Source organism: Macaca nemestrina, chromosome 15 (assembly GCF_043159975.1).
Source record: "Macaca nemestrina isolate mMacNem1 chromosome 15, mMacNem.hap1, whole genome shotgun sequence".
NCBI classification, from domain to species: domain Eukaryota; kingdom Metazoa; phylum Chordata; class Mammalia; order Primates; family Cercopithecidae; genus Macaca; species Macaca nemestrina.
Window position 1 is genome coordinate 23,637,629 of NC_092139.1, and position 19,697 is coordinate 23,657,325.

General features: G+C 54.3%; 1 protein-coding gene across 2 annotated transcripts in view; it reads right to left on the reverse strand.

Moving 5' to 3' along the window:
* Positions 1–19,697, reverse strand: part of LOC105496357 (phospholipase C gamma 1) — a 38,356-nt gene that overhangs the window by 3,267 nt on the left and 15,392 nt on the right. For both annotated transcript variants that reach the window (XM_011766694.3, XM_011766693.3), the window contains exons 2-25: positions 12,589–12,741; positions 12,384–12,477; positions 12,193–12,240; positions 9,836–9,920; positions 9,647–9,730; positions 9,379–9,413; positions 9,096–9,168; positions 8,891–8,992; positions 8,537–8,655; positions 8,369–8,454; positions 8,174–8,294; positions 7,287–7,455; positions 7,020–7,142; positions 6,836–6,937; positions 6,562–6,749; positions 6,031–6,231; positions 5,835–5,954; positions 5,571–5,751; positions 4,462–4,539; positions 3,515–3,618; positions 3,210–3,306; positions 2,863–2,932; positions 2,127–2,284; positions 120–216 (exon numbers count right to left, since the gene is read on the reverse strand). In XM_011766694.3, coding sequence (XP_011764996.1) covers positions 120–216; positions 2,127–2,284; positions 2,863–2,932; positions 3,210–3,306; positions 3,515–3,618; positions 4,462–4,539; positions 5,571–5,751; positions 5,835–5,954; positions 6,031–6,231; positions 6,562–6,749; positions 6,836–6,937; positions 7,020–7,142; positions 7,287–7,455; positions 8,174–8,294; positions 8,369–8,454; positions 8,537–8,655; positions 8,891–8,992; positions 9,096–9,168; positions 9,379–9,413; positions 9,647–9,730; positions 9,836–9,920; positions 12,193–12,240; positions 12,384–12,477; positions 12,589–12,741 — 2,688 coding nt within the window. The remainder of the gene's footprint in view (positions 1–119; positions 217–2,126; positions 2,285–2,862; positions 2,933–3,209; positions 3,307–3,514; positions 3,619–4,461; positions 4,540–5,570; positions 5,752–5,834; positions 5,955–6,030; positions 6,232–6,561; positions 6,750–6,835; positions 6,938–7,019; positions 7,143–7,286; positions 7,456–8,173; positions 8,295–8,368; positions 8,455–8,536; positions 8,656–8,890; positions 8,993–9,095; positions 9,169–9,378; positions 9,414–9,646; positions 9,731–9,835; positions 9,921–12,192; positions 12,241–12,383; positions 12,478–12,588; positions 12,742–19,697) is intronic.

The window sequence follows — 19,697 nt, forward strand, 5'->3', positions numbered from 1 at the left end:
GGGAGAACACTTACAGAGCCCGCCCACCCAGGAAGTGTTGGGGGGATAACTAAATACTCCTTTTGCACCCACCAGGCCCTCCAGGCACACGCACACCCCGCCTGGGCCCTGGCCCTTACTCTCTTCATCGAAGGGAACAGGCCGGCAGTAGACAACAAGTTCAGAGAGCTCCAGGGCGATCTTCTTCCTCCGTTCCATTATCTTCCCTTCAGTGAGCTGGTGACACACACAAGGCCCTGTAGCCCCAGGCTACAGCCCTGCCCAGGAGAAGGAAGCCCCTGCCAACTTTGGGTATGCCCACACTGCAGGTGCTCTGGGCCCATCTCCCACCCTCCCCTGTACCTTCCAGACACCACACCCAACAGTAAATGAGGGAGCTCTGTCCTCAGCCTCATCCTGGAATCATCTTTCCTCTTTTCTGTCCCAGAGGACACATTTGCCCTCCAACCTTCTTAGAGGGGTGGGGGATACAGACTCCTCATCACCACCCATGTTCCCAGTGACCTTCCAGGGATCCTGGAATTGGCCACACTCCCAAGTGACACTTTCTGACCATTCATTACCCAGCCTCATCCCAGGGTAAAAATGATTCTTCTGTGTCACCTGTGACTGCACTGGGGATGCAGGCCCCTGGCTTGGTCTCCATCTGTGTCCTAAGGATGATCCTCACTGCCTCAGCTCCCCCAACTCCAATATAACCACCCACTCTTCATGGCATATCTCCATGCCAAATCTCTACAGAAGCCCACTTATAAGCACCCCATCCTATCCTCTCACCCCCGGAGGACTTTCTTCTTTCAGTGGCTTTTTTTTTTTTTTTTTTTTGAGACGGAGTCTTGCTCTGTTGCCCAGGCTGGAGTTCAGTGGCATGATCTCGGCTCACTGCCACCTACACCTCCTGGGTTCCAGCGATTCTCCTGCCTCAGCCTGCCGAGTAGCTGGGATTACAGGTGCCCGCCACCATGCCCGGCTAATTTTTGTATCTTCAGTAGAGACAGGGTTTCACCATATTGGTCAGGCTGGTCCCAAACTCATGACCTTGTGATCTGCCTACCTCGGCCTCCCAAAGTGCTGGGATCACACCATACCCGGCCTCAGTGGCTTATATTCAGACTCTTCCTTTTTCAGCCTAGACCCCCGGATCCAGTCCTTCAACCACCTGGTATGCCAGTACCTTTTCCTCTAGGGGACAGCCTGGCAAGCCCCCTATCCCTTCTCTGTTTGGCTTGCAGTTGCCCTCTCCAAAGCAGCTACAGACCCATCTACCAAATGCACTTGGTGAAAGGGCCACCAAGTAGGAACTCCCTAACCCTTGAGAATACTTCTCTGTTCCCCCAGGCTCAGTGGAAGAGGCCACCCTTCCCCAGAAGGCTGGTCCTACCAGCTAAGCTTGGGCTCCATCTCCTCCTACACCCTGCTTGCTCCTTTCAGCTATCTGCTTAAAGCCTGCTCAAACCCCAGCCACCTGTCCTCTCCCTCAAGGACAGGCCCTACAAAGGCTCTGCCTTTGCCATTCCAGACTCCTCACTGCCCACTGCCATCCAACCCCAGCCATGCTGCTGATGCAGCCCAAAAGTCTCACCAGGGCTATTTGCTGCTGCTGAATCCAAAGGGCACTTACAAGTTCTTATCGTGCCTGTCTTTACCTCTGTAGCCCTCGACACAGCAGACCCCCTCCCTCACCAGTGGCCTGCAGTCTGTCTGACCTGCCTTTCCTGGGCTCCCTTCCTTGCCCATGCCTTCTCATATGCAGCTTCTCAATCCATCCCAAGTTCTCTTCCTATTCGACACCACCTCATCCCTTCTATGCCTCAGCCCCCACTCTACTCCTGCTTCCAGCCCAGGACTTCACCTCTTAGCTCTGGTCTTGTGTATCCAACTGCCCATTAAGCAGACCCACTTGAACAACCCATCAGTATCTCAAACTCAACATGACCTAAACACTCCACATTGCATCTCATGTGTCTGTTTCTTCTCCATCCCTAGCTAAGGCAGGGGCTGTGGCCTATCTAGCATAGGCCATTGGCTGCCCCACTGCTCTGAGGGGGCTTGTGCTGGGAGCTGGAGGCCTCAGCTGCCTGACAGGCCCACACACTGCCTCCCACCAGGCTCCAGCAGGATCTCACCCTGGCATCTGCAGTCTGGGCCACTTCACGGATCTTTTTCACCCAGTCCTGCAGCTCCTCCTGTGAGTCGGCAGCAACATCCAGGGACCAGTGGGCCACCGACGCCATGCTGATGGAGAAGACGAAGAGCCGGTTGTTCTTGCCCTCAGGACGGATGGCTGGGAGGGCGAGAGCAGATAAAAGCTGGGAATAGACATCTCACCCCCTCCACCCCACTTCACACCGCAGGCACTGGCTCAAATGAGTTCTATCTCATCCCATTTCCTCCTTCCCACACCCCATGAGGGGAAGGACTGCTCTGCAGGCCCATTTTACAGATGACGATGCTGCAACTCAAACGAGTCACTGCTGGTTGTGGTGGAGCCAGTGTTCCAACTTAGCTCTGACTCATGCTTCTTCCCTCAAGCCATGTCTCCCTCTCCACCCCATCTCCAAGCCTTGTCACATCCCTGTGGTGCAACCCATTAGGCCTGGGGATGTCAGCCAACCAGGAGCATCATCCTTGCTGATTCTGACGGGTTCCCCAGTGCCTGGCATGGGGTAAACATGCAGGGGTCAAAGCTGAGGGTGACAGAGGGAGCCCAGGGTGTCAAGGGGATGTCCAGAGTATGGGGAGAGGTTGGAGTGAGGGCAGCCTTTGGGGTTCAGCCATCAGCTTCCTCCCTAGGAGCAGGAGAGAGATACAAAGAACCTCACCCTAGGGAACAGTGGGCAAGAGAAACGGATGGGAGCTCACCAATTTGACAAGCCGGCACATCCAAGACCCCCCGCAGCAAGTCCCCTAGGGGGCTGTTCTCGTCCAAGTGCTGTGGGAAGCAAAGCCCACCAATGGTCAGCATGGCTACTGCACGTGTGTGAGGGGATATCCGTGTGCATGGAACAAATACATCTTGTGGGTGCACCTGTGACTGTCAAACGTAGCACACGTATATGGGAGACTACAAGCATGGCCACATGGGCTGTGACCAGTCCATGTGACAGGTGTCTGTGCATGCACGTGCGTGCTTGGGACTGTGTGATGGGGGCATGCCAAGGAAAATCTGGGGATAGGGAATGCTGTTCCTCAGGTGGTTCTGGTCTTACCTCCCTCTCTGGCTCCAGGGCCACGGGGTTGACCATCTCTTCCACGTAGTTTGATGGGAACCACAGCTGCTTCTTCCCTCCGTAGTCCCCTCGCCACCTGTAGGAGCCATAAGGTGCTAACCTCCAGCAACCACCCCAAACTCTCATGAGGAGGGTATCCTTTGGTAGGGGCTCCCATGCCTAAGCCAGGCTGAGGCAGGCACTGCTGGTGCACACAGGAGACAAGCACATCACAAATGCATGTCTTTGGGGCCTCAGCTCCAATGGGGCCCTTGGACTCTGGGCCTACCACACCACTGGCTCACCAGCCTCCCTCTTGCTTCTCCACATTCTGGATGATGGCGCTCTTGGTGAAGGTCAGCTCATCCTCCCTCTGGGCCTTGTAGTCAAAGAGGGCTTTGACTGCACACTGCAGAGGTGAGAAGCACCAGTCAGAGCAGAAAGGCTCTCCCTGCCACTGCTGACCTGGGGCTTCACGTGCACACACACGTGTGCCTGGGCTTCCCAGTCTGGGGTCAGGCCAGTGGGAGATGACACTGCCATCAACAGGCCCCAGTTATAGTTCTTGTTACTGCCCTGCAGGGAGGCTCCAGGACAGATATGATCAGAGAGGCAGGGCCTCTGCCAGTGAAGTACCTCAGGACCCAGGTGGAACCTTAAGCCCCACCCTGGGCCACAGGGAGAACCCTGAATCCGCTCCCAGGAGTCAGGGCTGGCAGGCCAAGAAGGCAGGGTGTCCAGTTGCCCTGAGTGCCTCCCCGGGACCTGGAAGCATATGGGGCCTGGATGGGACCCCACCACTCATCTGTGAAGCGGAAAGAAAAACCTCCTTCCAGATCCCCTGGCTGTGGAGGGGAGGGGGTGAAAAACAGGGCCCAGGCCTTTTTAGAGAAAAAGGCAAAACGAAAAAGAACCTGTGTGACAGAGCTCCATGAGACTGGGGAATGAGTGGCCAGTGTGCCTCCCAGCTCCTACCCCGCTGCTGCCCAGGGAGGAAATGGGGGTCACCCACAGGAGTTTTAAAGGGTCACTGCTGACCTAAAGGGTAGGGGCTAGGGAGTGGGTTGGCCCTGGAAGACCTGCGGTCGCTCACCAACCACACATCTCTCACAACCTCTTGGGCCTCGGAAAACCACAACCACCACTTCTCCATAAAGACCACAGATGGCCCAGAACACAGAAATGAAGCCCCAAGCAGCTGAGCAGCTGGGGACCCTCCCCAGCTTCCTGTGCCCAGAGGCCTGAGCTGTACCTTGAAAGTTGGCATAGGGTTTGCCTCTACATAGAAGCCAGGGTTGCGTCCCTCATACAGGGCCCCGTAGTCAGGCTCCTGGAAACAGGACACAATGGGATATGTTAATGCCCCAGAGCCTAGAGGTAGAAAGCAGCTACTGGCTTCCGCAGCAGCTTCCCTTTCCCCCAGTGCAGCAAACTTCCACCTGGCCTTCCTCATCAGGCCACAAGGCGGCCACCACCACTAGCACCTGGTCCACAGGGATCCTTCAACCTCAGTGGAGATGGCTTCAGAGGCCTCAGGCAGGGTCTCACCCTTTCTTTTCTTCACATTCTTATACGTGAGGCCCAGTCCAGGATTCCAAAATCTCTCAGGTCCGAAATGCCCAAACTCCCAAGTATTTCTGAGCTATGTGCAGGTGGGCCCTTCACAGACTACCCATATTCAGTGCTTTAGTTCAGTGGCTCATCGGTTCGCTGCTGAGCCCAAAGTCAGGAAGAGCCTTTCCACTCCCCACACTCCTCCGGCCACTCCTCTCCATCACCTGAGCCCCTGGTGCCAGTGGACAACAGGCCTCTCCCCAGCCAGCCCTGTCTGCTGGCGACATAAGTCTCTCAACTGATCTCCTGGTCCTAGACCCCTTTCTTCTGTCCAGGACCCTTATCACCAGCTGTGCTGCCATGAGTCCCGACTTTTTCCCTCAGTGGTCTCACCTCCTGTGGCTCTGCCCTCCATACCATCCACCAGGAGGCTCCACAGCTACTCTTGGGTAGCCTCTTCCTACCTGCCCTAGGACAGAGTCCAGGCCAAGCCCAGGTTGATGAGCTTCCACTGTGTGCACCTCTCCCAGCATGAGCCCCAGAACCTCCTCACTCCTCACCTTGACTCATGGAGAACCCGCTGCTTATGTGCCTGTCCCCATCCTTGTGGACACTGCTCAGGTGTCCCCTCCTCCAGACACCCTCCTGGTACCCACACTGGCTCCCAGCTGGACTCAGGGGCCTTCCTATGAACTCCTACAACACCCCAGGCCTTGCTGTTACACATATCCAGATTATCCAGTGACTGCTAAGATTCTGGGTCTCTCCTGCCTCCCCTGCCATGCCCCGTCTACCACAGCCCCTCACAGCTGTGCCAATCTTCTCCAGCGCCTCCTCATTGATTGGATAGCGCAGCTTCATCTTGCGGTATAGCGGGTGCTTCTCATAGTAGCTGATGAGGTCAACAAGGCTGTCGAACTCCGAGTTCCCTAGCATCACAGTCTGGCCCTCTTGCTGGACACGGCAATGCTTGATCTTGCCTTCAGCCCTTCACAAGGACAAAACAGTCACACAGGGTCAGGGCAGCTCAGACCCAAGCAAGGCCCCACAACCCAGGGCCATACCCCTCACCGGAAAGAGATGGCATATGAGTTGGGCTCATTCCGCTTCCGCACCAGGAAGGCCCCATCACGAGGGACACGCATCAGCATGTGCTCAGCCTGTGCTCTGGTCAGGCTCGCGTGGTACCACCTGAGGACAGGCAGAGTCAGGCCCAGCCAGCACCACCCATTGCCCTGCCCTGCCCACCCCCAGGTCCCTCCCTCACTCTTTGCTCTCATGGGCATTGGTCTGTGGGACAGGCTCTGAAAGTCGCATCTCAAACTCATTGCAGCGCAGGGGCACCTGCTGGTAGTGTGTGATGAGGTCATAGAGGGAGTCAAAGACGAGGTTGTCTGTCAAGAAGAACTTGGGGGTCCCAGCATCTTGCCGTGAGTGGATACGGCAGTGCTGGACTTTCCCGTTCCGCCTGTGGAAGACACAACGTGAGGGAGGCTGGGAGAAATAGGCCAGGGCCCCAAAGACCAAGTTCCACCTCAAATGAGGCACCGAGCCTCAAGGAGGGAGGCCAATCTCCTGAGGAGCTCAGGTGTGGGCAGTTGCACTGAAAGGCTTCAAATGAACCGAAAAGGGAGGGGTATGGCGGGGGGTGAGAGAGAGAGAGAGAAATTTATGTTCCATGTAAAGCATAATTATTGTTCTGGATCAAAGGCTCAAATGTTAACTGATTATCTCTGGGTGGTGTCATGTCTGTGTACACACGCTGACTGAATATGTGCATCTGCATGGGAAGTGTTACCAGAAAGAGAGCGTGTAGTCGCCCACGAAGGTCTCACTCTCTCGCACGAGGAAGGAGCCGTCAGGGGCCCCGGTCTCGATGCAGTACTCAGTGAGCAGGCGCTCAGCGATGTGCCGCCCGTCACGCCCTGCCCCTAGCTTCCCATGGAACCACTTCTCATTGGAGTGCAGCTCTGTGCTGCTGCTGACCTGTCAGGGGAAGGCAACAGCAAAGACACTGGGACCCTGGCCCAGGCCCGACCTGGCCCAGCCCCAGACCTGAGCTGGTTCCTCACCTCCTTGGGCTCCTCCTCATCCTCGTTGCCCTGGTCACTGCTGGTCTCCTCAGAGTAGTAGATCTTGCTGCTGGTCAGAACGAAGTAGTGGGGATACCATTCCTGGAACGGACCAAAGAGGGACTTGTGAGCCAGGGTCCTCACACCCACTGGCCCACCACCCCCAGCCCGGCCCAGTCCTCACATGGTTCACAGGGTCCTCCAGGTAGAGGATGCCATTCTTGATGGAGTTGCTGATGTCGTTCTCAGAGTACATCATGGATGTAGGCACCTCCTCGTAGGCACTGCCCTCAGCCAGCTTCTTGTGCTGGAGGGGCAACCAGAGCAAGGCAATGCAGACTCCAGTCATCACCCCACCTCCTCACCCAGGCGTAGGCCCAATAGCTGAAGCCATGGCCTGGGCGAGGCACTGAGAAGTGTGGGGCTTCCCCAATAAGCCCACCACCCCCACCTTGATGAGGATCTTCCTCTTAAGCTGGTTGGGTGAGGGGAGCCCATCGGCGGAGATCTCCACGGGCTTGGTGAGGAGTGTGTCCCCTAGCACCTTCTTGAAGTGCTGGGCCATGTTCCTCTGCTGGGCAATGCTGCAGTGGTCCTCAATGGACAGGATGACTGGGTACCTGCAGGGTGGGGGACAAGCACAGTGAAACAGATTCTGCAATTCTCTGGGGTCTAAGTAGCCCCTCACAGTGAGGTGTTGGGAGCCAAGGGCCTGGGGATTTCTTGTCTATAAAAACCATCCCAGGCCATAGCCACTGGCGGGGCAGCGGGGGTTCTACAGCTGTGGCAGCAGTGGAAATCAAAGGGTGGCCACTGATGCAGCCCGAGCTGGCCCAATTATGGAGGCTGCTCAGCAGTGCAAGAAAAATGAGGCCACCAAAGAGGCCAGAAGAGAGGAGAAGCCTCCAAAGTTAGCTGTTAGAGCCCTGGTGAGCTAAGGGAGACCAGTGACCACAGTTTAAGCAGTAAACAGAATTGAAGGAATGGGACATAGGGAAGACAGACAATCTCCTGGGCTGTGAGGGCAAAGGAGTTGGCAGGACACTGGCCTAAAGAAAGCAGGGCATGTTTCCTGAAGATGAGAAGAGCATGTGTTGTACAGTCTAAAGGACCCATGAAAAAGAAAGTGGGCTCAACATGTAGGAAACAGAAAGTGTAACTTGGGAAGCAACAGCTCAAACAGGAAGCAGGTGACGAGGAGAGGCCAAGAGGAAGGACAAAGATGAAAGGCTGAGGGAGAGGGGACAGGGTATTCGAGGAGTCTTGCTGCCCTCTGTCCCTCTAGAATGAGAGAGCTGGAGCCAAGTTAACCCCTGGGTCCTCCAGCCTCTGACTCACTCTGAGGCCACAAAGGCATGCTCCTTGATGGTTTGCAGGACATCTGAGAACTTGATCTTGGTGGTAAGGGTGTGCCCATGGTAAATAACTGGCATCCCATCTGGGCCGTCCCAGCAGTCCACTGGGGAGCAACATCATCATGGTCAAGCAGGCAGGCCTCCCATCTTCCCTCCCCCAGCCCCGGACCCCACGCACACTCAATGCAGCGACAGCCCATCCGCAGGCAGCGAGCATAGGCTTCCAAGGAGGACTCACTGGAGAACTGGTCCCCGGTCAGGTACCTGGATAGGCAAGGAGAGGCATGTATGGTCAGATAGGCCCTCCTGGGAAGAAGCTGGGTGGGCCCGAAGGAGCCACACTCACGTGTTGTGTGAGGAGGAGATCCAATAGTGGGAAAGGGGGTTGTTCATGGTGTCCGGGCATACTGCATCCAGCTGTGAGTTCCACACACTATTCTCTTTGGAGAACAGGAAGGTGACAAACTGTCCAGGAACATGTGGAAGGGAAGAGAAAGTGAGTCCCTGCCCGGTCCAACCCAAGATGGTAGGTTGGGGGTAGGAGAGAGAGTGCTCTGTCCCAACTGGGGGTGGGCAAGATGCATAGCAGGTAGGAACAAGGTGGCATCCCTAAGAAGCGTCTAGCTCCTGAAGCCCAGGTGGGGTTCTGGTCACCCCTACCCATTCTCTTGACAAAAAATGGGTGAAACGTCGGACTCACCTCATCCAGGAAGAAGTATGGCTCCTCGATCTCTCGCAAGGGGTCTCGGAGGAAGCTGAGCATGAACTCCTGCACCTGGAGGCGATCAACAGCCCACAGCTCCTGATGGGGTGGGGAGGGCAGGGAATGAGAGAAGCCTCCAGTCATTGATGAGCCCAGCCCCCCAACAACCTGACAGCCTGGGCCAATGTCAGCCCAGCCATACCCCCTGGTAGTCAAGAAGGAACTGCTGGAACTCAGGAAGGGACACTCGGCAAAGCTCCGGCCGCTCCCCAGCCCTGCAGGGAGAGAAGGTAAGCTAGCTAGCATGGTCAACAGACAACAAGGTGCCCCATGGAAGGCAGAACCCAACTCCCAGCCAGCACAGCTTCCCAGAATGGTCCAGCATGGTTCCCTACTCCCACTGCCTCCCACCTGGATCAGGAATCGCCCAGTGGTGAGATGAAGGGGGCCCAGGGAAAACCCCACCTCCCCACTCCAAACCAAACCTCAGAGTACTGGCTTCCAAGAAGGGGAGGTCCATCTGCAGGAAACAGAACCTGGTCAGGGCAAGAGCCCCTGGGAGGCCATGTGGGAAAGGGGCTAGTAAGAAGACAGGCTAGAGCAGCAGATGGGGGTAGGCCTCAAGAGGAGAAGAACTGGAGAAATGGCACCCAAAAGCCCCTAAGCAGGGCAGCAGGGCTGAGGCAGGCAGAGCTGGGGGGTGGGGTGGAGGAGCAGGGGCAGGGGTTGAGGGAGGGCAGGTGGCTCATGCACCGTCTTCTGGGCGCTGTACATGAGGCTGCGGTACAGCTGAGCAAACTGCCCGTAGGTGATGTCCCCGCTGCGCTGCTCCAGGTCCTGCATGGTATAGAGCGGGAGCGCCAGTCAGGCAGTCAGGGCCCCAGCTGCAGGGCTCTTGGCTTCCCCTGCCCCCAACTACAGACAGCCCTGGGGGGCACTTACCGTCAGCCGCTCTCGGAGGAAGCGCATGTTGGGGACCCGGTAGTTGACCTGGGACAGCATGTTCTTTAGGTCCTTGGCTGATATACTGAGAAAACAGGGACATCCCCAGTGGTCTCATCCAGCTTCTTATGACCTCTGACCTGTGGGTCGAGCCCACCTGGGGCTGGACAGGTAAACAACACTATTCTGGGAACCTGGAGTCCTGAGGGCGAGACTGGATCAGAACCCATGGGGTGACCAAGGTTAGTCCCTTCCTTTCTTTGGACCTCAGTTCCTCATCTGAGCAAAAAAAAAAAAAAAAAAGCCTGTAATTCTGGCAAGGAAGATGTGAACAGATTCAGTAAAGTGGGTCAGGCATGGGAGGAAGAAAAACCACTCTCCAGGCCTCCCCTCCCACCGGCACTGCTCAGGCCTGTGCCAAGGTGGCAGTCAGCCCATCCAAGACAGAAGGCAGGGCTCACTCACAACTTCCCTGCTGGGGGCAGCACGGCAGCGGGTCCCTACCTGCTGCCCACTGGTATGCTGGGAGTTTGGTCCTCAGAACCCACTAACCCATGAAGGGGAGGGAGGAGGAGGTGCATGCTCCACCAGATACAATGACTGGCAACTGGGCACCTCCTGGGGCTAGACAGGGCCTGGCTCCAGGAAAGAAGCTCAGAGAACAAGGCCCCTGCTCTCCAGGGGTGTCCTGCCCATGATGTGAGGCTGGGGACACTGCTGGACCTGGCAACAGGATGGACGAGAAGGGGGAAGGGGGGCTTTCTCTCCTGGAAGGTGGTGTCAAGGAGGGGAGAGGAGGGTGGGGTCACCTCCTCTGAGCCCCAAGGGCCTGGGAGGAGGCACCAAAATTCCCCAAGGGGGCTGAGCGCCACACTGAGTGGATCAAGCACTGCAGAGGGAGGGCTGGCTCTGTACAGGTGCCACCTCCTCTGATCTTCAGTCACCCAGGAGGTAGGTGCTATCAGGGTCCTCGTTTTCCAGTGAGGAAACAGAGGCCTTCTGGTTGCAACTGCCTGCATCACCAATCTTGCCCTCTGTGGTCTCTTTCCCATCAGCATACAAACAGCCTGTTACTTCTTCCACCAAAAACACGTGTCTTGCCCCTGCTTAGCTCTCCAAGTACTTGCCCTCTTCTTTGCTCCCCGCCACCGCAAAACTCCTTGCAAGAGTCATATTGCTCCCTCTCATTCCCGTGAGCCCCTCACCACTTGGCTGACACCGCTCTTCTCACCATGTTAAATCCAAGGGTCAATGGTCAGATTTCACCACTGTCTTCTTCCTTGGGCTGCCAGAACTCAGCACTCTGGGGGTTCTCCTCTTACCGCACTGTTTGTCCCCAACCCCTCCAATCTCTAATATGGGGGTGGTCTGAGGTCAGCCACTGGACCCTGCCCTTTTCTCGGTCTGCTTGCCCCCTAGGTGATCTCACCCAGCCCTGTGGCTTTCAGTGTTATCTACATACTCCCAAGTTAAAATCTGCAGCCCCCACTGTGTATGTACCTAAACTCAGTCTAACCACCTGCCTACTCAACAGCTCTCCCTGAACAGCTAACAGGCATCAGAAAACTTAACACGCCTCAAAGTGAACCCCTGAGCTTCCCTCCAAATGGGCTCGTCCCATGATCTTCTCATCTCAGTCAATGGCGACTCTGTTTTCCAGTTGCTCGAGCCAAAGAGCATACTATTATCCTCAATGCCTCTCAAACCCCAAAATCAATCTGTTAAGGACATTCTTTCTGGCTCTATCTTCAAAATACAACATGGCCAAAATCCAGCCACTTCCTACCATTACCATCATGATCCAAGCATTCTCATTTTTCACCTGGAGTGTGGAAACAGCTAACTGAGCTCTCCACACAGCAGCCAGAGTGATCCTGAGTAACCCATCAGGTCACATCACTCCTCTCTTCAGAACCCTTCCATGGCTTCCCATTTCTTTTAGGTCAAAGGATCTCACCACGGTGCAGCACCCACACCATCTGGTCTTTGCTCCCCCTTCTCTCCTTGGCCCCTCTGGCTGCCACACCAGGCCTCAGAGCCATAAGCCTCAGGGCACCCTTCACACACTACTGGCCACCCTCACCTCCAGGACACCCAAAGGCAGTTCTACATACCCAGTCTCTGCCCATAGCGGCAGGGCACACAGCATGTGGCTGGCTCCTCTCACTAGCTCACACCAAGGCCACCAGAGGACTTTGTGCAGAAAGCTACACGTGGCAGAACCTGCTGCCCACCGCCCTGGCCCCGCTTAGGTCCCCTGGGTCCTCTGGCTCTCCAGGCAGCTACTTAGAGGCCTGGCTAAGGTTCTGGATGCCCATCCCCACCCTGCTGGGCTAGAGTCACAGCTCAGTACTTACCGATCCTCACGATTCCGATCCACTGAGTAAAACTGCTTCCGGAGCCACCTGGAGAAAGAAGCCTGAGGTGAGGGCCACTTCTCTATCTACGGCCAGGCCCGGGAGATGCCTGGGCACACAAAGGGACTGCTGTTTCTGTCCCCCTGGTCCCTAATGCTCCCAGCCCTAACCCCTTCAGGAGTGGTTCTTACCTCTCAATCTGCAGGGGTGTGGGTGCCTGCAATGTATCCTCCATCAGCCAAGTTAAGCCCTTGATCCACATGTTCACTTCATCCTCAGATGTGGCTGTGAGCAAGGTATCATCAGCTGCACCGAGGGCACATACCTCCCACTGGGCAGGAATGAGCGGGCAATCCCCTAACTATCCCCTACCTTCTCCACCCCCTTGACTCCCACCTTGCAGGCTCAGCGTCTTCAGACGGAATTCCATTCCATAGAGAATGACAAAGCAGTGTGACTGGTCCGGCCGGAAAGCGGGGTCCTCTTGATAGCGATCAAAGTCTCGTGAGGTCTTCCCTGGGCGAATCTCCTTGATTTCTCGAATATCAACTAGGAAGGTAGCAAAGAGGCCAAGATCAAGCTGGGCTCTCCCAGAGTCAATACCGAAAGGAGGGCAGCCTAGTTTCCTCATTCTTTTTTTTTTTTTTTTTTCCTGAGATGGAGTCTCGCTCTGTCGCCCAGGCTGCAGTGCAGTGGCTGGATCTCAGCTCACTGCAAGCTCCGCCTCCCGGGTTTATGCCCTTCTCCTGCCTCAGCCTCCTGAGTAGCTGGGACTGCAGATGCCCGCCACCTCGCCCAGCTAGTTTTTTGTACTTTTTAGTAGAGACGGGGTTTCACCGTGTTAGCCAGGATGGTCTCGATCTCCTGACCTCGTGATCTGCCTATCTCGGCCTCCCAAAGTGCTGGGATTACAGGCTTGAGCCACCGCGCCCGACCGGTTTCCTCATTCTTACACTGTCTTTCAGGGAAGAACCCCAGAGGCAGAGCCAAGACCACTCAGTCACTCTGGGTAATAAGAGGGCTGGGTTGAGTCTAGGGATAGGCCTTTGCTAAGTAAGGGCTGAGACGTCAGAGAGGGCCATATGGGGCAAAGGCGGTTCTGTGGGGTGTCCCTTTCCTATCTTTGTTCCCTCACTGAGACATTTTGACCTGCGAAACAGCTGGACTCCAGAAGGAGAAATAGGGACCCAAGGCTGTTCATGAGGACCACTTCCTGAGACGAGGTACACACCAATCAAATCATAAAGTCCCAGAGGCAGGGCTGGGTAGGTCAAGATGGGCCTCAGGATCCCTGGGAATTAGGCTCAGGCCCAGAGGACTGGTACATCCCTGAAATGCCTAATTGCTTAAGACATCCCCACACCAGTCTCAGCAAAGGGCCTAATCCCCACTCCATCCCATGACCAAGGCATCAGCTCTCCAAGAGCAACAGTCATCCTGGACCCAGACCACCATTTTGCCTGGGACCATTTCCTTATCATAGCTATCCAAGGCCCTTGCATGCTCCCTTGGCCTTCACAGGGCATAATCAGAGAGGTACAGGGGCTTGAATAGCAGATGACCTGCCTCAGCCACTGAAACTTGAGACAATGACGAGTTCACTCATTTAACTTCTCAGTCTCAGTTTTACCATCTGTAAAGCAAAGGGTTTGACTGAGTTTCTCTAGAAGGCAGGGTGGTAGAAAAAACATGCACAAGATCTGGGCGAGACTGGCTGAACTAAAATCCTAGCTCCACCTCACATCTATGTGATCTCAATAAAGTGACAGCCACTCTGACCTCACTGCTACACTTGTGAAGTGAGTAACATAAAAGAGTAGCATACAATAGCATCAGAAAGATGTTGGTAAGATCAAAAGTTGTAACAGCTAGAAACACTCAGCACTGTATGTGGGGCATGGAGGGAGCCCATCCAATGGACTCCTCTGCTCCCTCAGCAAAGGTGCACAGGCTCTGATACACTCTCCAGCACAGGGAGGGGCTGCCCGCTGGCCGGAGGGCAGACATTCCAGCCCAGAAGTCACCAATTTAAGGTAGATTAGGTCAAAGGAAAAAAGCTTGGCTTAGCCAACAGCGATGACTTTCTTTGAGTATTCCCTAAGCTCTGAAGCCTCTTGAAATGCTCTAAACCCAGACTGGCCTGGTAACTTTGGAGCCAGATGCAGTGCCAGCATTTGCCTGGCCAGCCCCCACCCCAGGAGCCCTTCCAGCCCAAACTGCACACCAACCTAGCTGGAATGTCCTAACAGCCCAACTCCCCCAGATGCTCTCTTCTTGTCCTGTCCCTCTAGCAACTGCCACAGAACTCCACATCTATCCCACCGGGAACAGTGGGCATTGCTCCTGGCCCTAACCCTAGATCCCTGACACACTCCTGGTTCTACCTGGAACCACCTAACCCCTCAGCAAACCCTCCAGCCTGTCCTCCAGCTGAGAATCCTGCCTTTCCTGCTGTTTTCCCTGCCCCCGGTTCTCACCAATCAGCCATCCTTCCCCAGTCTTCTGGCTCTTCATAAAACATTATTCTGACCCCCTTAGACCTCATTTAGGCCCCTCCCGAGGCTGCCCATTGCCAGTCTAAGGAAAACAAACATCTTCTATGGCCTTGAGGGCTCTTTGTGACAGGGCTCAGGAATTTACCTCCCCAGCTTTTGCCCTCTCACCCTCTCTGCTCCATCCCCACTAAGCCATACCTAGGGCAAGAATAGCTGTTGCTTCCTATCCCTATTTCATCTTGATTCCTAGTCTGGAAATGTCCACCTCCCAGGCTCCCTTCTCTTTCACCAAGGGCCCAACTGAGAAGTTCCTTCCTGTGGTACTCATACACTTGATGCCTCTTGTATACAAACATGTACATACATTGCTCATACACCTAAGGCCAGGCAGGACCCCTCCAGGGCTTGCTTAATGACTGAAAGAAGAAATGAAAAAAGCAGGTACACAGGCAGAGGGAGGGAAAATCAAATAGGGATGGTAAAAAAAAAAAAAAAAAAGAATAGTTATACTCAGGTAGAAACAGAGGGAGGGAGAACTGGGCCATAAAAGACCTAACCGAGAACACAGGGCTTCCAAGGACAGAAGGAGGAGCTTCCATCAGGGGAAATGGCTAGATCAGAAACTGCAGAACAACCACAAACTCTGCCTTTTGAAACAGAAACCAGTCTGCTCTTCCGGTGTGGAGCTGCTGTCATCCCCCTCCCACACCTTCTTGCAAAGGTGAGTGTGACTGTACACACACACACACACATACACACACACACACACACACACACACTCAACAGGCCTGTACTCCTGCGCATATTTCCATCAGTTGAAGGCAGAACAGGTGCCTGAGATAGGGACCAGGTGGGCACAGTGCAGCTCCAGGTCAGGCATCCAACGCTCCCAAGTTCCTGTTGGCCACACCTGGTCCCTTGTACTGTCTTCCATAAGGAGGCACCAGCCTGGTCCTGGCAGCACAGTGAGATGCTCTACTAGGTTCTTGAAAGCCACATCCTGTGCTACCTCCCAACCTCACCCCTCATCCTCCTGCCTCCCAGAACAAATATGGCAGCATCTTCTTTCCTGAGAGAGCCAGGGCTGGTCCCCAGGAATTCACGAGACTCCCCAGAGAGGAATGGCCTCTGCCCTGGTTGCAGGTGAGAGAGACTGATCCAGTCTGGCACAGTCTGGGTTAGACCTCCCTGCCATTAGTCAGGAGGGCAAGAAACGAGATCGTCCCAGAACTTGGGAGCTTGAGAAGGGGAGAACTACTTAGGGGAGTAGGAAAGTCACACCTTATATCCAGAAATCCATGACCTAGCACTCCTCCCCACTCAGAACCATGAGAAAACAACATTCAGGGGAACTCTGGGAGAAAAGAAAAGCCAGGGGTAATAAGAGGCCCTCACTGTGAAGAAGATGGGGAAGTGAGAAGGAGGAACTCTTTGAGAACAAGGGCAGGATCCCCCAAGTAGCAGCCCAGAGGCTTGATATGTAGCATGACGACAAAGGCCTGACGCCCAGGCTCGCCTTGACCCAAGAGGGCACAGCCCAGCCAGCACAGCCCATCAGGGCTGCAGCATATTCACTTTGCCCAGCACCAGGTCCCCAGGCCCATAGCAACAGCTGCCCAGGCTTCAGGAATGGCACCATGTCCCCAAGCCCACAGTGAATGCTGCCTGTGCTTCAGGAATGGCCTGGGCATTACCATTTCAAAAGCAGCTATGGTAGACAGTGACAAGATAAGCTGCTCGGGGCAGTGAGGGGGATTTAGTCTCTTAACTGCCCACAAACTCTCATGAAGAAACAGACTGTCTTTCTTGAGGGGCTCTGAAGTAGTGAGGGACCACACAAACCTGTGCCTGGCCTGTATATCACATGTCAGCTCAGAGGACTGAGAACCTTCTCATAAGCCAGGCTTCCCAGTGCCCCAGGCAGAATCCTGGGGGCCTTGCTCTGCTCCCTGCCCTAGTAAAGATCTGCCTTCTCCTGCTCTTTCAAGAAGACTTCCCTGACCATCCCCTTCCCGCTTAGTGAGGAGAACCACATAGCTCTTAAACTCTAGCTATGAGGCCCTGGCAGTCCCTCACTCTTTCGGCCTCAGTTTCCCCATCAGGAAACTGGAAATTCCTCTTACCTCACATGGTTGCTGTGAGGGCCATGCTGGGAAGTGCTGGTAATAGGGAAGTCTGGAGACAGCCCACATGTATGTGTGCCTAGTGCCACTGACATGGAGCCTACAAAAGCTGACAATAGTGGAGATAAATAAGGCCACTTGCCAGGGCCCCACCAGGTGCAAACCCAAACTTAGGTGAAATAAAGCTGGTCCATGAAGAGAAGAATACAAGCAGCTATTTCCCCAGCTCAAAAAGAAGTCTGGCAGGGATGGGGGCATTGTATGGGGAGAAGGGGGACTCTTATGGACTTGTGTACAGATAAGCATATGCAGACATGCTGCTTCCTGAGCCTGCAGTGCCCCACCTGCACACTCACCAATAGTCTGAGGCATGTGCACCCCTAAAGATCAAGTTTCAAATCCTGGCTTCAAGCATATAGCGAGGCCTTGGCAAGTCTGCAGTCCTCTCTGTTTCATCATACGATGAAGGATTTTGTGGGAGTAGACACACAACAGACCCTTACTTGTAGGCATACTACCTCACAGATACCCACATAGGAAGGTCAGCCTTGGCCTGCCCTACCACGCCCAACCTCGAATTCATTTGTGTTTTGTTTTCTGGGCAGAAGGAAATGTGCCTGCTGCCTGGCACCTGGGGCCAGCTCTAAGCATTGAGGCAAAATGCCACAAGACTGAATTTGTAAAATAAAAGCTTATATGATGAGGCCAGGGAGACTGGGAAGGGCAATGTTCCTTTTCCATCTCTTCCCTCTTCTCCCCTCCCTTCTCAGCCCAGGGACAGACTCCTGGCCTAAGACCACAGACATTAGAGACCAGCAGTTACTCAGAGCGGAGCTTCTGGACCATGCAGTCCTGGAGAGCATCCGCCTTTTGGACATGCCAGTAATGGCAGTTGCTTTCCCTTTAAAAGGAGCCTGTTTCCTCATCTGAGCCACCCTATGCCCAAGCACTCGGGGAGCTGTGAAGCTATACAACCCTCAGGGCCAGCTGAGAACCTGCCTCTACAGAAGAGTAAACCCCCATCCTGGGACAGCACCCAGTCCACTGACTGGGGAGACAGGGTGCTGTCAAAGGGACAAGCTATATGGTGGGCAGCCAGTCTGGAACCTGGGAAAGGGGGAAGACAATAACCACAGAGGACCCATCTGTGTGCCTGGCTCTTCTGAAGGTAGGGCTGCTTCCTGTCTTTGACTCCCACCCCAACTCCCCCGAGACATCAGGCCAAGTTGCAGGCCTGTCACCAGCTCCCCTCCTGTCCAGTAAAGTGGGATAACCACTCTGTCTGGCCACCACAGGGATGTGCATAAGGGCAGTATTCCTGTTGCCCAGGCAGAGTTCAAGGACAGTGGAAACCCTAGGGAAGAGAAAGAGAAGAGCAAAGGCAGGGCTCCTCAGAGCACAGCCAGTGAGAGCCAGCCAATCCTGCCCTAGGGGGAAGACACATGGCAGACCCGAGAAGGGGGAGAGGGAGCCCAACCATCAAATGCAAGACCCTAAATTAGACCTAATCTTCTTGTTGGAACCTGTGTCCTAGTGTCCCCTGTGCTCAAAAAATCCACTTTCAAATAGCCCGACAGAGGTCCCCCAAATTTATAAGCTTGTTAACCACTCATCAGGCAAAAAGGATGTAGAGAGGTATTATGAGCAAAAGCACTGGCAAGGTGGGCAAGAGGCCTGGACCCATCTCTCTGAGCCTCATTTTCTTCATTTGCAAAATAGAATCACCACTCCTGGCACCTCCTTCATTGGACTACACTGAGATGCCAACGAGGTTAGAGATACAAAAGTGATTTAATCAGAAAGGGACAGGAGGACATACTGAAAACTAAACCCACTAAATGATGGAGATACGGCCAAGAAAACCATAACAAAAAGTATCCCAAATTTCTGAACATGAAACAAGCCTTCACTGAAATATTTCTCTGGGTCTGGGTGTCTCGCCCTGTTGCCCAGGCTGGAGTGCAGTGGTGCAATCTCGGCTCACTGCAACCTCCGCCTCCGGGGTTCAAGTGATTCTCGTACCTCAGCCTCCCAAGTAGCTTGGATTACAGGAGCACGCCACCTTGCCCAGCTGATTTTTGTATTTTTAATAGAGACGAGGTTTCACCATGTGGGCCAGCTGCTCTCAAACTCCTGACCTTCAGTGATTCGCCTGCCTCAGCCTCCCGAAGTGCTGGGATTAGAAGCATGAGCCACCATGCCCTGTCTGAAATTAAGAGAGCGTTTTCCCTTTATAAAGTGCATACGCTCAGTTTAGAAGGCTGACGCAAGAGGACTGCTTGAGGCCAGGAGTTCAAGACCAGTCTAGATAACAGAGGAAGACCCCACCTCTGCAAAAAATAAAAATTAAAAAAACTTAGCTAGACATGGTAGCACATGCCTGTACTCCCAGCTACTTGGGAGGCAGTGGGAAAGATCACTTGAGCCCAAGAGTTTGAGGCTGCAGAAGAGTAGGAAGCTCTATGAGCTATGATCACAGTACTATACTCCAGCCTGGCCAATGAAGCAAGACCCTTTCTCTAAAAACACAAAACAAAAACACAAAACGTGAAGTGTGTAAGCTAATTGATGTAAATGGTAGCAAAAACTATCCATTTAAACATGCGTGGAGTAAAAAAATTTTATAACTTAAAAAAATTGCAACTCATAGTAAGTATGAAAGGTCTCTTTAAAATCTAAGGAGCTTCAAAGAGGTAAGCGAAGATTTCCTGGACAGGTTCCTTCCCTTCTGGGGGTTTTTACTGCCCCTACCTGTGGGCTGTGGACCCCAGAACCCCTCAAGGCCTGTGTGCCCCACTCTGCAGAGAGCACTGGAGGAAGGCAGCAAAAGCCCAGCCCTCCTCAAAAGGGTCCAAGTTCAATTAACACAACACAGACTCCAGCCCAT